Below are 18,323 nucleotides of genomic sequence, written 5' to 3' on the forward strand. Positions count from 1 at the left end.
TTCTCTCATTACAAACTTTCATCGTTAATTCTTCTATAACTAAATTAAATATACAAACATATATATAAAGATACAGTCACTGAATTCTCGTACAAAATAATATTTGAAATTAATTATTATTGTATAAAAAATGGGAAACTCTTGCATGGCAGCATCGTCAATGGAATGGGATGGAGAGGACTGGGAAGCTGTTCATCTTGATCATCATCGGAATAAGGAGAATGATATGTTAGGAAAGCTTAGAGCTTCTTGTGATGCAAATGGTAAAGTCACGTTGAAGATTTCAAAGTCTGAGCTAGCTGAGTTATTGGGAGCTATACAACAGAATAGTAATAATCAACAGCCGCAGAAGCAAATGAAGATGAAGAAGAAGAAGGAATCAGGTTCTGCAGAACAAGTTCTGTTTCGGTTAATAAAAGCTAGAGATCATGAAGTTGCAGAAAAGCATCATTGGGGTAGTCACTGGAAACCGGTGTTAGAAACCATTCCTGAATGTTAATCACTAGTAAATATTACTGGGGTTAGTATAGTTGTTAAGCCACCTATCGACTTGTACATTTTAATGTTAGAAGCCACTTCAATTATATACTTCTGAATATTATTCTATGAGACCCAATTCTTGTATTGCTTTAGTACCTGTAGAAGTTCCTCTTCATGCTCAGGTTTGCATTGATGATTACAAGACACTGCTTCTCTTCTACTAAAAAGACATACTTAAGGTGCACTAGTAATTCCTTCAACTTCTTCCCCCTTTGTTGATTCTTTCATTTTCTCTGTAAGCTGTGGTGTCTTAAAATCTTCCCAATGGTTAGGTTTAGATGTATTGAGCGGAGGTTGTGCTTCCAACAGAGCCCGGACTTTCTTTTTCCGGTCATCTTCATTCTCTTCAATTATATTTGCCAATAAACAAATAACTCGTTCCAAAAGGTGTTTGAAATTCAGCAGATTGTGCAATGATCATGTCTAACACCTCTACATTATTAATAACTCCCTAGTCATCGTTATGTTTCATCGGCGGTCTTCAATCTTTAGTCCTTCAAGATCATCGTTCCTCCCTCTATGTCTATCATTCATTTTCCTTTTTCTAAGAATGGTCTTTCCAAGATGAATGGAATATCTTCATCTTCAAGCATCTCTAATATCTCGAAATCAAATGGAAAAACAAACTTGTCTATTTTTACCAAAACATCGTTCACTATTCCATAAGATCGCTTGATTGAGTTATTTGCAAACTGAAGGGTCATTCTAGTATCTTGTACAGTCCCAATTCTAAGCTTTTTGTCGATAGATAATGACATTAGACTAATGCTAGCTGCCACGTCGATCAGTGTGTTTTAAAGGTTTTATCGTCTATAGTGCATGGAATTATGACTTAACCTCGATCTTTTTTCTTGATAGGAATCTTCATACTCTGCAAAATAGCACTACATTTTTCAATCAGGATTAATGGTTCAGTATTAGTTGTGTGTTTCATGGGGATTATGTCTTTCATCAATTTCGCATATATGGACATTTGCTCAAGTGTTTCTGAAAAAAGGATTTTTATTTCAAGCTTCTTGAATATTTCTAGGAATTTCTTGAAGTTCATCTCATGTTGATCCTTTTTCTCATCTTGAACAATATTATTGCATTTCTTCAATCTGAGCCCATTAACAAACATTTACATCTGTTCAATATGATCTAGATTGTGCGTAGGACACACAACCAGAAACATTTTGAATATTTTGTATGCATATCCTAATGATTCATATTCCCTCTGTTTAAAGTTAATGATTTCGTAACATTTTCTATGGAAAACTAAAGCAGAAAAATATTCATATATAAAAGTTGTTTTCATCTTTCCGAGTTGTAAGGTTGTCTGTTCGAAGTGGGTAAAACCATTATTCTGCATCTTCTGCTAGATTAAAAGGAAACATTCACAATTTCTTGTTTTCTTTTGTATGTCACTCTATCTTCAGAAGTGTAGAAGTGTATTCATTGTTAGAATCCTTGCATTTGTTTGTTGGCATCTTCATTGGTTTTACATGTGAAAGGCCTTTTTTTAGTTGACAGATGGTCGTAGGGTGTAACTAAAAGTTAGGTACATTCACCGGTTGATTGACTAATGTGAGTCTACCTCCCAGCGTTTGATCTTCCAAAGTCTCCGAGTATTCTTTTAAGAGCTGGTGAATCTTCAATCATTGTTCAGTCTACTTATTTTTCTGATTCTGTATATGAATGGTGACAATTTATCTCCTCTCGTTCTTCCATCTTTAGGAATTGAGCCTTTCTGAGCTAAGCGCACAAGGTTTTATCAATTTATGCGTCAAAACAAAAATTAGCCGAGGATTCTCTTCGCATACAAATATTAGAAACAAGTTAGTTATAACAAAAATAAAATAAGATAAAAAAATTAAAACTTTGGTTGCAGAGCTATAAAATTTTAACAAAAATTAAAACGAAAAACTCTATAATATTTGACAGTCCCCGACAACGGCGCCAACAACATGATCTGTAAATTAACATGTGTATTAATTTGCTAGTGTAGTAATATGAGGAAATCTCTTAATGTCGATCTCGATGACAACGTTATGTTTTAGATTTGGGTTTTCACTTTAGTTGAACAAAGATATCTGAGGGTTTTGTGTTTGCTTTTTCTTTGCAAAAGATAAAGTTAAGACGAATTTAATAGAGTGGAAAATAATAAGAGAAGAGCATGCTAGGAATGAGAGTTTGAAGTTGAACTCATTTAGTATCATAAAGTGACCTTGTAACAAATTGTTTTATTCCTACATATTAGTGGTTCTTAAGTGTATTTATTCCTAAGTCCTTCGTGAACAAAATTTTGACTATTCAAATCAATTCATATGACCATAGTAAATTGTAAATGAACCCAAGCATTTGATTATCAAGAATAATATAGTTTCTAGTTGATATCCCTAGTCCTAGGTGATAACTAATCTATAATATTTCATAACAGGTAACCATAAATTAATTATCCATTTGTCAGAAATAGAAAAGCATTAAGCAAGAAAAGAAATCAATCATGTAGAAATAAAACCTTAGTTATTAAAAATGTCAAGTTAGAAATTCAAATTCAATCAGGAGTTGTGACTCATCCCTAGAATTGGAGGGTTTATCTACTCATAAAGTAAATAAAATCGATAATCCATATAAATGACACTACTCAATGATTTTTAAGAAGAGGAATTCAACATAGAACTTCGCTGAATATTCCTTTAAGTCGTTTCATGTACATAAGCCTTACGCTCTAAATTCGCTTATGCCTTCAAAAATCAAGATATATGTGAAATCATGTGTTTTTTCCTTAAATGCCTTCCTGGGAGTTATGGGTCGCGCCTGAGTCAAAGCATATGCGTCCAATTTTGGGTATGCATATGACCATAGGTATTTTTGGCCTAGAAACCGACCATACACGTCTGGTTATGAAGATACGTGTATGGCCTTTTACTGAATGCGTCTAGACGCCACAATATGCATAAGGCAATAAGAGTTTTTTTACCTTCAAACCTACCATACGCATCTGGAAACCATGATACACATATGGCCCTTGCAGTATGTGTCTGGTTCATGCATGACGCATATGGGAATACACGTCTGGGTTGTCTGGTACACATTTTACCAACGTTTTTGTTCAATACCTTTAAAGATTTTGTGCAAAAGGAGTCAGATGCATATATCACGTCTTTGAGGACAAATAAAGGTGGTGAATTTATCTCAAATGAGTTTGAAGAATTTTGCAAAGTTCAAGGCATAAGAAGAAAATTGACTGCAACCTACACTCCCCAACAAAATGGAGGTGTTATGAGAAAAATAGGACGATAATGAACATTGTGGCTCTATGTTGGTTGAGAAGCAAGTTCCTAAAACTTTTTCGCCCAAAGTTGTAAAATGGAGTGTGCATATTCTCAATAGATATACTACATTGGATGTGAAAAACAAAACACAAGAAGAGGCACGGAGTGGTGTGAAGCCAACACTTAATTACTTTCGAGTTTTTAGATGTTTGGCTCATGCACATATTCCATACTAGAAAAGAAGGAATTTTGATGATAAAAGCAAGAAATGTGTTTTCCTAGGAGTAAGTGATGAATCAAAGGCCTACAAACTATATGATCCAACTTCCAAAAAAAATAATCATTAGCAAAAATGTGATTTTTGAAGAAGATGTATGTTAGAAGTGAGATAACAACAAAGATGAATGCAAAATAGATGTTTTAGAATGGAAAAATGATTACGAGAATGACATGGAAGAGGGAGTAGAGGGAAATGAAGAAGGAGACAACAATGGGAATGAAGAGGGAGGCGACGATGATGATACAATAAGTTATGTTGAATCTAATTCATCATCTAGAGAATCACATGAGGATGAATCACCAAATATGGTTGAAGGGAAGATAAGAAGAGCACCTTCTTATTTGGCAGAATAAGAAATAGGTTAAAGCTTATCCAATGAAGATAATTTGAATGCAATGATGATGCTTACTGAAGATGATCCACTCTCATTTAAGGAAGCTAGAGTGAAGGAATTGAATCAATAGAAAAAAAACAATACTTTGGAGCTTACTATTTTACTAAATGGAATCAAAACAATTGGAGTTAAGTGAATTTATAAAACTAAGCTCAATGAGAATGGAGAGCTAGATAAGTATAAGGTGCGACAAGTGGCGAAGGGGTATGCACAAAAATATGGAGTTGACGACACAAAAGTATTTTCTATGTTATTTTTATTTTTTATATTTATTAATTTAAATTAAAATATTTTCTATAATTATATTTAAAAAATATATAAAAATTCAGAATTAAATTATATAAGAATTTTTAAATATTTTTTAAAAAACAAACTAATAATAATGAATTTTAATTAAATTTTTTTAGAAATTAATTTAAAAATAAGTTTTTTAGAAATTAATTAACAAAAAATTGCAAAATACATTTCATAGACAATTGTAACTAATGAAGTTGAAATTGTAATTTAGAAATTCAATCAAGATTAGGTCAAAATCAGAAACCAAAATATCTAATTGACTCGTTCATCAAGCATCCTCTTCCTCAAGCATCATTAATTTCAAAATATTAATGATGCTTATGATTTTAAGGGCTTGTTTGGGGTCCGTTCTGATTGGTGGAGGTGAGTTTGAGCTAAGTCTATCCTGCCTTCTATGTGTTTTACGGTCTGGAGATTGTTAATGTCTAAACTTTCCATTGATGATTAGCTAAAGCGTATGAATTTTTCTTTTCCTTCTAGGTGCAACCTCTATTTTGTTGAAGAAGAATCTATTGATCACCTATTTTTTTAGTGCTCTTATGTTTGTCATCTTTGACATTGGTTGTCCAAAACTTTCAATATTAGTTTGCTGATTAAGAAGTGGGATGATATTTGGAGTACCTGCAACTGTAATTGGTCGAATCAATGTAAGTTAATTTTTAATGTTGTTGTTATTCATCCGTTGAATGTTGTTTGGTTTGCTAGGAACAATGTCAGATTTAAAGACGATAAAATTTCCATTTCTTCTTATATTTCTCGTATTATGTCGGCCCGTGGATTGGATGGAAACAATTTTGAAACTCCTTTTATCAATATCCATGATTTTGAGCTGTTGAAGAATTTAAAATTCACTATTGAACCTCATTGTGCTCCCAAGATTTTGGAAGTTATTTGAAAGCCGCCTCCGTAGAATTGAATCATGATCAATTGTGATGGTGCTTCTTTAGGTAATCTGGGGCCTTCGCTCACTAAGACAAGAAGTTATAAATTCTACCATAAACTCTTCGGATCTTTGGAGTTATTGTGAAGTACTTACTTTAACAACAAACATGAGACTTCTAACTGAAAGTTTAGACACTGAAATTGAAGAGAGAAAGACATTTTTAGAATGGATATTGGGAGTTGGTGATGGTAGCATTGGAGATGCCAACGATGTTGATATCACGTTCAAATACCACATGATTCATAGCTTTGGCAACTCTTTCATCTATTGTTGAGAGCACATATCCAAATCTATTGCAAAACATGCATGATCCATAATTTTTTTAGAATAGAGCTATTTTAGCTCCTAAGAATACAATTGTTGACGCCATTAATGATTATATGTCGGATTTAATACCCGGAGAAGAAAAAACTTATTTGAGTTATGATTCACCGTGTAATGCCAAGTCTGGCCTTATCATGTCAGATGATGTGCACACTTCTGAAGTTCTAAATACAATTGTTTCTTCTAGACTTCCAAATCACAAGTTAAGATTAAAGGTTAGAGTACTGGTAATGCTATTGAGAAATATTGATCAATCTTTAGGGTTGTGCAATGACACTCGGTTGATAATTACAAAAATGGGAAGATACATTCTTGAAGGTATGGTTATATTATGTAATAATATTGGTCAAAAGATTTTTATTCCAAAGTTATCATTGACTCCTTCTGATAAAAAAATTCCTTTTAAATTTCAACGATGATAATTTCCATTAGTGGTTTCATTTGCAATGACTATCAACCAGAGTCAATGTCAATCACTTAAATCTGTTGGAGTATATCTACCCAGTCAATTTTTTCCCATGGACAACTATACGTGGCACTATCAAGGATTACTTCAAAGACAGGATTAAAGATATTACTAACCGATGACGAAGGTCAAAATACAATTGAAATTGAAAATGTCGTTTACAAAGAAGTCTTTCGTAATATCCAGTAATTATTTATTTACTTATTTATCAATAACTATGTGACTTGAAATGTTATACTTTATGCAAGTCTAAATTTTAGATTAAATTATATTGTATTATAAGTTTGTTTGCATACTTTATATTAATTTATATATACAATGTTTTAAAATACCCGTGGATCGCACAAGTTAATGTCTAATTATAATAATGAGATCAAACTGTAATTTAACCTTTAATAAATTATATGTTTTAATCCATTAAAAACTATTCTATTAATCAATTTAAACAATTTTTTTAACTTTAAACATCTTTGGTGAAACAATATTGTTAGATGGTCAGCATAAACTTTATTATTTTCTAATTTTAACATTGAATATTTTTAGCAAATATCATACCGTTAGATATTGATGGTCTACAATTCATAATATTTTTTATATAACTTCATTTTCTTCATTTTTCTCTTTCATCATGTTCATCATCACATTCATATCAATATTTCCTCCCAAACCCAAAAAATTAAAACTAAACCCAAAAAAGAAAATCATTAGAATAGATAAACTTTTCTAAACTTTAAAATCTTTAATATAAATTTTTATTTTAGGATAAAAAAATTTTTTGTTCAGAAAGGATGCGATTTGTTTAATAATATGTTGTGTACACTTTTAAAACTTCATAGTTTTGCTTTAAGACACTCTTTTCATTTTTCAACCAATTTGGTAAAATAAAAATAACATAAACCAAACATAAATTGGAAACAGTAGAATGCCACGAATTGTTTAACCAAACAATCCATACCATTCATCATTCTTGAAAGAAAATAATGTATAGCTTCTCTATGGCAAAACTACACCTATGAATCGACTTCATTTTCATCTAAGAAAGTAAATTTGTGAGTTACCACACTTTCCATTTTTACCTTCTATTCCATATTGTTAATTTATGGATTTTTTTTTTAAAATAACCATGTTTTCGAAATAAAATACGATAATAACCGGGTTTTCAAAAAATTTCCCAAAATAACCATGTTTTATAAGGGATGCGCCGGAGGAGTTGGCGCATCCCTTAAAAAATTTTGGAGCCTTAAAGGGAGGCACCAAAGGGGTAGGCGCCCTAGTTAAAGCCCCCATAAGGGAGGCGCCCCTAGGGTTGGCGCCCTTGTGTGCCCTTAAGGGAGGCGCCCCTAGGGTTGGCGCCCTTGTGTGCCCCTTAAGGGAGGCGCCCCTAGGGTTGGCGCCTTAGCCTCCCACTAAGGGAGGCGCCCCTAGGGTTGGCGCCTGTGTGTGTGCCCTAGGGTTTTTTTAGGTGCCTTTTGTGTGTTTTTTTAGGTGCCCCTTCTGTGTGTCTTGTGTGTCTGATTTATCGCCTCTATAAATACGATCACCTTGTATACAAATTTTCAGCCAAATTCATCTCTCAGTTTATATTTTCACTCAAACTCATCTTCTAGTCTAGTGCAACCACCATTTTTAATTTTCTTTGTTTTAACAATGTCTAGATATATTCAAAAACGAAATGCTGATGTAATATTTTCTGCCGTTGCGGTTCCGATACAGGTTCGACTTTGGAACACAGATACTTTTGAACGTCTTAATCGGACGTTGTATAGTTGGTTAGAGGGAGAAATTGGAGAGGGTGAACAGATTAGAAGAATACAATGGCTTGTGTCCACGTTCAACCAAAGCGGAGAAGTGCGTGAATGGGTGGATATTAAGACCGACCAAGACGCTCGTAGGATGATGCAGTACATGTTCAAAATTGTTTTGATGGTTGTAATCGCATAGTTTTTGTATTCTAGTTGTTTTAATTGTTTGTGTTATTTTGTATGAACAACTGTCTTTTCGTCAAAGCCGTCTACTATGAAGTAAAATTAATTTTCCATATATTGCAACAGAGGTACTTTGAAATAAATTTAAGTTTCCATATATAGCAATAGACGTACATCTGAATTTATCTGGTTGTGCTAGTTCTAACACTAGGACAGTTATTACGATTGTGACCTGGTTGACGGCATGAACTACATAGTCTAACCATTTTGTTCGCCGTATCCATTTCGGTTCGAATTCGGGTGCTGTTAGGGCGACCCTTTTTATTCCTTCGCATAACTTCGTTGTGCCAGATGATGTCCCCTTGATATTCTGGCCAATAATCCTCTTTTGCCACTACTGAAAAACTAATTTTATAAACATTTGAAAGGCTGACGACTTTGTAAACTTCAGATAGCAAGTAGGATGGATCTCTTCGAACCTTTGAGCACGCCGCTATGACATGGGAGCAGGGGGTACGGAAGGCTTGGAACCTTCCGCAGTCGCACCAACCTCTATCTAATTCAACTCTGTATTGTCCCATTGGCATGCCCTCATTGTGATCCATGGACTCGGCAACACTAAACCAACCTTTTGTTCGGTCAAATACCGTAACCACGTGTGTGTTTGCTTTGGCAGCTTCATGTTTGATGAATTTCATTGAAGCATCACTAAACAACTATTCAGATTGCAACACAGAACTCCATTTTGAGCGTCTGGTTTCAAACAACGCCCCAAGCCTGAAATATGTAGCTTGGACCAAAGCGGTTATTGGTAGGTTACGAATTCCTTTGAAGACAGAGTTCATTGATTCCACAAGATTTGTTGTCATGTGGCCCCAACGTTGTCCGCCGTCGTATGCCCTAGTCCACTTCTCCAACGGAATACTATCAATCCACCGAACCGCATCTTCGTTCGACAATCTTATTTCGTCGCGGTAGTGTTTGAAAGAAGGTTCCGTCAATGCGTAACCTGCATTCACAACCTTCTTACGCAACGTCTTACCTTTGATTTCTCGCATGAAATTCTGAGCAATATGTCTAATACAAAACACATGCGTCGAAATAGGATTTTGCCAGCCATTGTCAATGTTATTATATGCACTGATGATTGAGGGGTGTCTATCAGAGATCAAACACAAGTTAGGTTGAGGTGCTACGTGCAATCGGAGATTTCTTAGGAAAAAACTCCATCCCTCAGCTGTCTCCCCTTCAACTAAGGCAAAGGCGATCGGAAAAATATTGCTGTTCCCATCTTGTGCCACTGCCATCAATAACATTCCTTTGTATTTTCCATACAACCATGTACCATCAATTTGTATAATTGGTTTACAGAAAGAAAAACCTGTGATACACGGTTGATACGCCCAAAATAGACGGTGAAATATTCTATTTCCAACAGCACATGTACCATTTGGTGTATATGCGGGCAATGTTTCCATCTTGAAAATTGTACCGAGAGCATAGTGTTTTAGAGCGAACATGTATTTTGGAAGTTGTTTGTAAGATTCCTCCCAATTGCCAAACACTTTTTCAACAGCTTTTGTTCTAGCTATCCATGCCTTCCTATATGATGGTGTGTAGTTGTACTCTGCCCTAATATGCGAGATTATTGTACTCACCTTTAAAGACGGATTATCGGCAATGACAGACAATATTTCATCGCATATTAGTTGGGAGCTTAATTTACGATGATCCTGCATTGGGTTGGTCAGGATGCATGTGTGATCTGGACCCATTGATCCAATCTCCCAAGACTCCTTCCTCTTCCTGTACGAAGCTGACAACTTAAAAAGACAGTGCTCATTCGGACAATAAATTTTATACCTCAATGCGTCAGTTCTGTCAACTCTGAAATCTGCTGATAGTTCCATGTGGAATTTTTTTATGGCTTTTACACATTCCTCTTTTGTGCGAAATGTGTCTCCTTGTTTCAGAGATCCTTGCATTTGCACGTAAGGATTGTACTATACATCTCCCGAAGGTTCATCCGAACCCAAATTTAACCTTGTCATGTGTTGGGGTGGGCAATATACATGACCTACTGGTATTGCCTCCTCTTCCTCTTCAGCGTTCACCATCGAATCAACGATGATCTCAGGTTCCTCTTCTTCATCGTCGAGAACATTCACCTCAACTTGTTCGTCATCAGTCTCACAAAACACTTGTGACTGATTAATGTACTGGGACTCCTGTTGTTGATGTGGTAATATATACAACTCTATATCGTTATAACCGGATTGTTCGTGACTGCCAAACATATGTTGAACATCATCATCATCTCGAATCTTCCTCTGATAGAATTTTACCTGGTTATCTGCAAAACAAACTGGATTTTTATAGATGATCTGACCGACATTATTGGACTGCAACTTCTTTTCTATTCTTTGTTTTAGGTGTGAAAAATTTGATCGCCGATTTATTGTAAAACGAGTCACCTGTGTGTCTCGAAAACAAAAACCGAACAACTGATGATCAAATATTTCACCGTCAACATGTGCACTGATCATATATTGTTGTGTGGAAGACATTGTGTTGAATGGAATTGAACTAAATGATTTGTAAATCTTGTTCAACCGCACAACATAAATACTTGGCCAATGCATTAATAAATTCATAATAGTCTGTACAGACTTGACTATACTTGCACGCAAAGGAAAGACTGAAAACAGACTTGACTGTACTTCCACGCAGAGGGAAGAGTGAAAAGATTGCAGAGGGAAGAGTGAAAAGAATACTCAATACAGAGAGAATCAAGAATCTCTGTGCCCTAATTTATTCTGTGACCTAACACTGAACATAGGCGCCCATTCCCTTGGCAAGGACATAGGCGCCAATGGTTTGGGCGCCTCTTCCTTAAATAATGCATAGGCGCCATTAGGAAGGGCGCCTCTTCCTAAGCCTTACACTAAGGCGCCTAGAGGAAGGGCGCCCCTTCCTTGCATGTGAAAAATCACATGTAGGCGCCATTAGGAAGGGCTCCTCCTCCTATTGCATGTGATTTCTTCACATGCGCCTACTAGATTCCCTTATGCTACTTTTGTCATTCACTTTGCGTGATTCCCTTCCATGCTATGCCATTTTAGTCATTCACTTTGTGTCATTCATTTGTCTTTTGTGTTTTGTCATTCACTAGGTTTTTAACCTCATATGCCTTTGCATGCAACCAATCATAATTCATTATAGTTTCTAAACCTACTCATTTATTCATCTATAAATACCCTCTCATATCAACATTATCAAACCATCTTCATCACACTCTTTCCTTCTACCACATTTCTTTCATCTAACAAACTTAAGCTTTGCAAAATCGAATCATGTCTTTGTTAACTATGGGCGATGAACACAGAGGCACAATCGAGAATATCTCGACATTTGTATGTTATCTCTCTCTCTTTTAGTTACTATTTATGGATTACTTGTAATACATATGTTCTTTGTGTTATACCTTTCAAATCTCTTTCTTTTTAGTTTCTATTTATGGATTACATCTTGTACATATTTCTTGAGAATGTATTTCTTCTACTAATTGTATTTTTGTTTTTTTGTTATTAGGATCCGAAGCGGTTTAGATGTCGTGTACATGAATATGTACCCCACGATCCTTTAATAGAACCATATATTAGAGGATGTGGATTTGGAAATCTCCTAAACATTGTTTCGTACTCGGTGGACTACAAGTTCATCCTAGCTTTGTTGGAGAGGTGGAGACCCGAGACCCACACATTTCACCTTCCGATTGGTGAGTGTACCGTCACACTTGAGGACGTGTACATGCTGTTGGGTCTTCGTATAGATGGAAAGGCAGTCAATGGGAAAGTTAACCATGTCAACGACATATGCAATGAATTACTGGGTGCCCCTTTGTTAGACGACGAACCTGAGGGAGACACATCCAGTCAAGCAAGGGGGCAAGGTATAAATTTAAAATACCTTAGACAATATTATAACAGTATAGTACTGTCTGAAGATTCAACCGAGTATGAGAAGATAATAAAAGCTCGGTGTTATATTATGATTTTATTTGGTAACTTTTTGTTTCCAGAAAGTACAGGTAATTCTGTGAATATAATGTATTTACCTTTATTACGCAACATCAATAAGGTAAACACTTATAGTTGGGGTTCAGCTGTGTTGGCCCATCTATATAGTGCATTGTGTAAAAATGCAAAAAAGAATACCTGTACTTTTTTTTCATGTGCTTATTTGCTTCAAGCTTGGGGGTGGTCTAGGATGCCGTCGCTCGCCCCAGAAAATGAGCGTCCATTCGCGTTCCCCTTTGCAACCAAGTAAGTCTACCACTTTACTATTTACCATTTTGTTAATTATATCTATTATTTAAATTAACAGTAAATAATATTTTTCACTCCTTTTTTTTATCTTAGGTGGTCAGTAAGGGGAATGAACTACAATAGGTGTCCGAAACACGCTATTGTAGTCTATCGAAATCTATTGGATCACATTGGACATGATGATGTAATACTCCTACCAAACTATAGTTAATCTTAAAATAGTTCTCAAATTATTTCTCATCTAACCAAAGCTTATTTTTTTCCAGTTTGTATGGAGGCCATATCTGGGTCTGGATCATGATGTGAACCATGACGATGCTGCAGTTTGGACAGCGAAGACACCAATTATCCGATTCACTACAGTTGAAATGCACCAAAGTGACAGGGTCAAACTGCAGTTCGGAATGGTACAACATATCCCAGAGTCTCCCACGTGTTTGGGGAATTGGCATCAAAAAAGGGTCGATGCACAGTGGGATTATTCGGACTGGAGAGACTTTGCAAAAGACATGTGTCGTCAATGGAGAAATCGACGACAACACATCCTGAACGAACCAGTCATCCAAGGTGTAAGACCGACTCAACAATATATGGCATGGTTTAGGTCTGTAACAACTCAGCAATTCGTATCTGAGCCGCGGTATTTGATGGATCCGCGCCAACTTGCTTCGTCATCGTACGTCCCACAACAATTCCCCACCCAACACCAATGTGAACCCACCCAAACCCAACAACCAACCACACAACATCAACCGACCACATATTCAAACCAACCAAACACCCAACATCGCAACCCGTTCATGCCAACCACCCAACAACGAACCATCCAACGTCGCAATCCCTTCATACCACCCACCCAAACACAAAACCAAGAACCAAACCCCGCAACCACAACCGTCTATACCACCGATGATTCATATGGGTCACGTCATCCTAGCCCCCCACCATTTAACACCCAACCACTGTTTAAATATAGTACGCCCCAAGAACCATTGCTTCGTTTTCAAAACGACTCAATGACCCAATTTGGGCAACTATACCGTCCCCAATTCACCCAATTCACCCAACCCCAACGCCCTAACTACGATGACATGGGCACCGAACTCCATTACGGAAGCGCCGTTGGCCACAGCCCCTCCGGGTATTGGGAGCAAATGATGACACATCTTTCGAATACCGCCGGAACCTCTGCCGGACCTTCCAACCAGCCATCGCTCGATCAGGTTAGCACCCAAAGACCACAAACACCTCAAGAAAATCGTGGGAGACCTCGGAGACAAACTAACGCACCGGGATGTGGAACCGGGGGACGTTATAATCGGGCGGGTCATTAGGGTTTTGGTCATTCTAATGTAATCATTTATTATATATTTAATGAAGTCATTTTATTTTTATTTTTATTTATTACGTATTAAATAATTAATATTAAATAATTAATATGAAATATTAAAAAAAATATTATAAATAATTATAATTAAAAAAAAATTAGAAAAGTGGGAGGCTAAGGCGCCAACCCTAGGGGCGCCTCCCTTAGTGGGAGGCTAAGGCGCCAACCCTAGGGGCGCCTCCCTTAAGGGGCACACAAGGGCGCCAACCCTAGGGGCGCCTCCCTTAAGGGCACACAAGGGCGCCAACCCTAGGGGCGCCTCCCTTATGGGGGCTTTAACTAGGGCGCCTACCCCTTTGGCGCCTCCCTTTAAGGCTCCAAAATTTTTCAAGGGATGCGCCAACTCCTCCGGCGCATCCCTTATAAAACATGGTTATTTTGGGAAATTTTTTGAAAATCCGGTTATTATCGTATTTTATTTCGAAAACATGATTATTTTAAAAAAAAAATCTTAATTTATCATATTTCCTTTAGAACGAGATTCAAAATATATCAAGTAAAAATGAACACTGATCAACAATATCTAAAGTGAATATTCAAAAATAAATAAATTAAATGGATATGAAGAAAACCACGAGAAGAACCAAACTTTGATCTCTATTCTCCAAAACAATGAAATCTAGCGATGTTAGTTTCATCCGCAGTTGTAATAGAAGCTGATTCACTTTTAGAGTGACATTCGTAAGGATACATTTTTGTGGGTTAATTTTGATTTTTTTTAAATTTTAATATATGTTAATGAATGTGATGATGAAGATGTCGAAGGAGAGGAGGGAAGAAGATAAAATTATATAAAAAATATCATGTGTTAATACTTTATTGTAAAATTTATTAGACCATTGTGTGATATATGTTAAAAAGTTTTAATGATTAAAATTTAAAATATAATCAGGTTTAATATGGACATTCAACCTTTATGTTTTCCTTAAGATATTTATAGTTAAAAGTTAATAGAATTGATTAAATTAACTAATATTTAATATTTAATGTCTCATTTAAAACATCTAAAGTTAAAGTTAATAGAATTGACTAAAACATACTTTCTCCGGTCTTATTCATAAACAAAAATCTTCTAAATTTTTTGGCCTTAAATATAAGTATATGTCAATAAATTATGCTCATTTAATGCCTTAAGGATATATTAGTAATTGAGTTATTTTTTTATATAAAACCAAAAAAATTAAATGCACTTAACTATCATTTTTAATAAGCGTCAAAGTTGTCTTTTTTCTTATAAATCAGGCCGGAGTAATAACGTTTATGAAATAAGAGATCAAAAGTAAAAACTTAAAATAAATTAAAAGATTAAAAGATGCATTAAGTCTATATATTAAAATGTAATAAACAATAAATATTTAAAAACCATAAAAATAAAAATTATAAAAAAATTGTAGCTAGACATTATTATAATAAGTTGATGAAAATATTAGAGAAAAATCAAACAAAAATAACAACACAAAAAAAGTTTTAAAATATTATAATATGAATCTAACTATATTTTAATAAATATAATATTTTTTAATTATCAAAAATTCACTTTCTCTCTCCTCTCTTCCAAATTCCCTCAATTTAAGGGAACACAAAAAATATATTTTTCTTCTCTCCTCTCCTCTCTCATCCTAAAATTTGAGGGAAATATATTTTATTAGAAACATCTCCTTCTCTCCCTTTCATCTACTACGAATCCAACCGTCTAAAATTTGAATTAAATATATTTTATTAGACTTTATTTGAAAGTTTGGAAAGGAAGGGACGAGACAACTTTGAAAAATAGAATTTTTTTTATTAAGATGATTTTAGAGGATTTGTTTCTATTCACAATACCAAAAATTTCATAATTTAGATAAATTCAAAATTTATATTGGAGGAAGGGTTTTAAATAATTTAGACAAATTATTTCAATATAATTTTGGTTGTGATAGTTTCAAATATTTTAACTCAAATTTATATATAGATCCAACCAAAATATTAAACTTAAAATTAATCTTAAATATCATAAGTTTAACTTCTAAAACTATAGAAATTATAATAAAATTATAAACTTATGTTTGTTTATTAGAATTATATATATATATATATATATATATATATATATATATATATATATTATATATATATATATATATATATATATATATATATATATATATATATTACATTAGAAGGATTGACTCACTACTTCAGAGCTTTGGTTCCGCCACCGCAAACAAAATCTTAGAAATATTTCCTCCCCAACCTTCCAATTTAACCAAACACACTCTTAGGCTTTTCAGACATTTGCATTCAAGTTTCATACTCAATTGCTTGTTTCCTCCTTGTATCCTCTGCATCACATATGGTGATATCCTTCTTTTACTCTTGTGTGATATCAACCTCAACCAGGATACGAGCATAAGATACTCTAAGTTTGTTTGCTGGGTGTACCTATAGCACTCCCAATCTTGTTTAAACTCCTAGCTCCCCATAAATGTAGAAGCTTCACCCATGGAGGAATCGTGTGAAACATATCATGTTTCATACAGAAGTCAGACTTTCACTCACGAAGCAGCATATGTCTGTTATGGAAGGTGTACGGTCCCTTCATCAGCACATAATCCTTGTCAAGAAACTAATGGAATATCAAGATGAAGTATCCCTCATTATTTTAAAACATATCCGACAGCTTCACAAAATTCTAATGCTTCATCATGAACTGTTTGACCGCGTTCATACTCAAATCTTCACCTAGAGCATACATGATTAGGGCCGATTTCCAAAATTTCACCTCTGATTCAATGTCCGCAGTTTCAATTTCGACCTCTAATTCTCCATTAACCACCTTAGGCGCCACGAACTCCATGGTTAGCCCCTTAGCAGGGTTACAATTTTCATTTATAACATATATCCATAACTTCTTCTTCTCTTGATTGCCTACATGTTGCTCCTCTGAGTTTGTCTTTAGGGTTTTTCGTTGTTGCTTATTAATTGCTTCCTCTTCCGAAAGACTCCTTCCATCTTGCGAATCATAGAGTTATGTGATCTCCAATTGTTCAACTTGCACTGAATCACTCTGATTAGTTTTAACCACCGTAGGAACTTCCGGTGATGGGGGAACCGTTCGTTGCCGCCCGCGTCCTCTTCCCCTCCCACTCGTCATTAAAACGTTTAATATTTAAAGTTAAAAGTTAACATAATTGACTAAAATGTAACGTTTATAAAATAAGAGATTAAAGTGAAACCTTAAAATAAATTAAAAGATTAAAAGACGAATTAAATCTATATATTAAAAAGTAATAAACAAAAAATATTTAAAAAACATTAAAAAAATTGTAGTTGGACATTATTATTATAATAAATTGATGGAAAGATCGGAGAAAAATCAAAGAGAAGTAATAATATGAAAATAAATTAAAAAATTACAATATTTTAATAAATATAATATTTTTTAATTATCAAAATTCACTTTTTCTCTTCTCTCTTTCAAATTCCCTCAATTTAAGGGAACGCAAAAAGTGTGTTTTTCTTCCGTCCCCTCCTCTCCTCTTCCCTCTTAAAATTTGAATCAAACATATTTTATTAGAAATATCTCTTTCTCTCCTTTTCATCCATCATAGTCTAAAATTTGAATTCAATATATTTAATTAGACTTTGTTTGAGAGTTTGGAGAGGAAGAGACGAGAAGACTTTGAAAAATATAAGGATTTTAATTAAGATGATTTTAGAGGGTTTGTTTTTATTCACAATACAAAAAATTTCATAATTTAGAAGAATTCAAAATTTATATTGGGAGAAGGTTTTAAATAATTTAGACAAATTACTTCAATATAATTTTTGTTGTGATAGTTTCAAATATTTTTACTCAAATTTATATATAGTTTCAACCAAAATATTAAACTTAAAAGTAATCTTAAATATCATAATTATAAACTTCTGTTTGTTTGAAAAGATATAATTTTATGATTTGTGAAAAACATAAATATAAATTTATGGTCAACAAATTAAATCCCACATTCCAAATACATACACACCCTTTACGACTGCCATGCATACGTACGACCATGAGATAAGATGAGACCAAATCTACTTGTCGTCACCACCAACTAATAAACTAATCATATAATCCATTTCTCTCACATCGCGTCACCTCTATAAATACATTTATCGAAACCTCTCTTTCTCTCATTACAGACTTTCATCGTTAAT

The 18,323-nt window shown here is 34.4% G+C and overlaps 2 protein-coding genes across 2 annotated transcripts; both read left to right on the forward strand.

Moving 5' to 3' along the window:
* The first annotated feature begins 130 nt into the window (after positions 1 to 130).
* On the forward strand, positions 131 to 499 carry LOC127135740 (uncharacterized). Its single transcript, XM_051062379.1, has one exon. The coding sequence runs from the start codon at positions 131 to 133 to the stop codon at positions 497 to 499; it is 369 nt and encodes a 122-aa protein (XP_050918336.1).
* Positions 500 to 12,853: 12,354 nt separating this feature from the next.
* LOC127135741 (uncharacterized) lies at positions 12,854 to 15,039 on the forward strand. The gene is made up of 3 exons (XM_051062380.1): positions 12,854 to 12,938; positions 13,021 to 13,977; positions 15,034 to 15,039. The coding sequence occupies exons 1-3, from the start codon at positions 12,864 to 12,866 to the stop codon at positions 15,037 to 15,039; spliced, it is 1,038 nt and encodes a 345-aa protein (XP_050918337.1). The 5' UTR covers positions 12,854 to 12,863.
* Positions 15,040 to 18,323: the final 3,284 nt, after the last annotated feature.

The sequence above is a fragment of the Lathyrus oleraceus genome, chromosome 4 (genome assembly GCF_024323335.1).
Source record: "Lathyrus oleraceus cultivar Zhongwan6 chromosome 4, CAAS_Psat_ZW6_1.0, whole genome shotgun sequence".
NCBI classification, from domain to species: domain Eukaryota; kingdom Viridiplantae; phylum Streptophyta; class Magnoliopsida; order Fabales; family Fabaceae; genus Lathyrus; species Lathyrus oleraceus.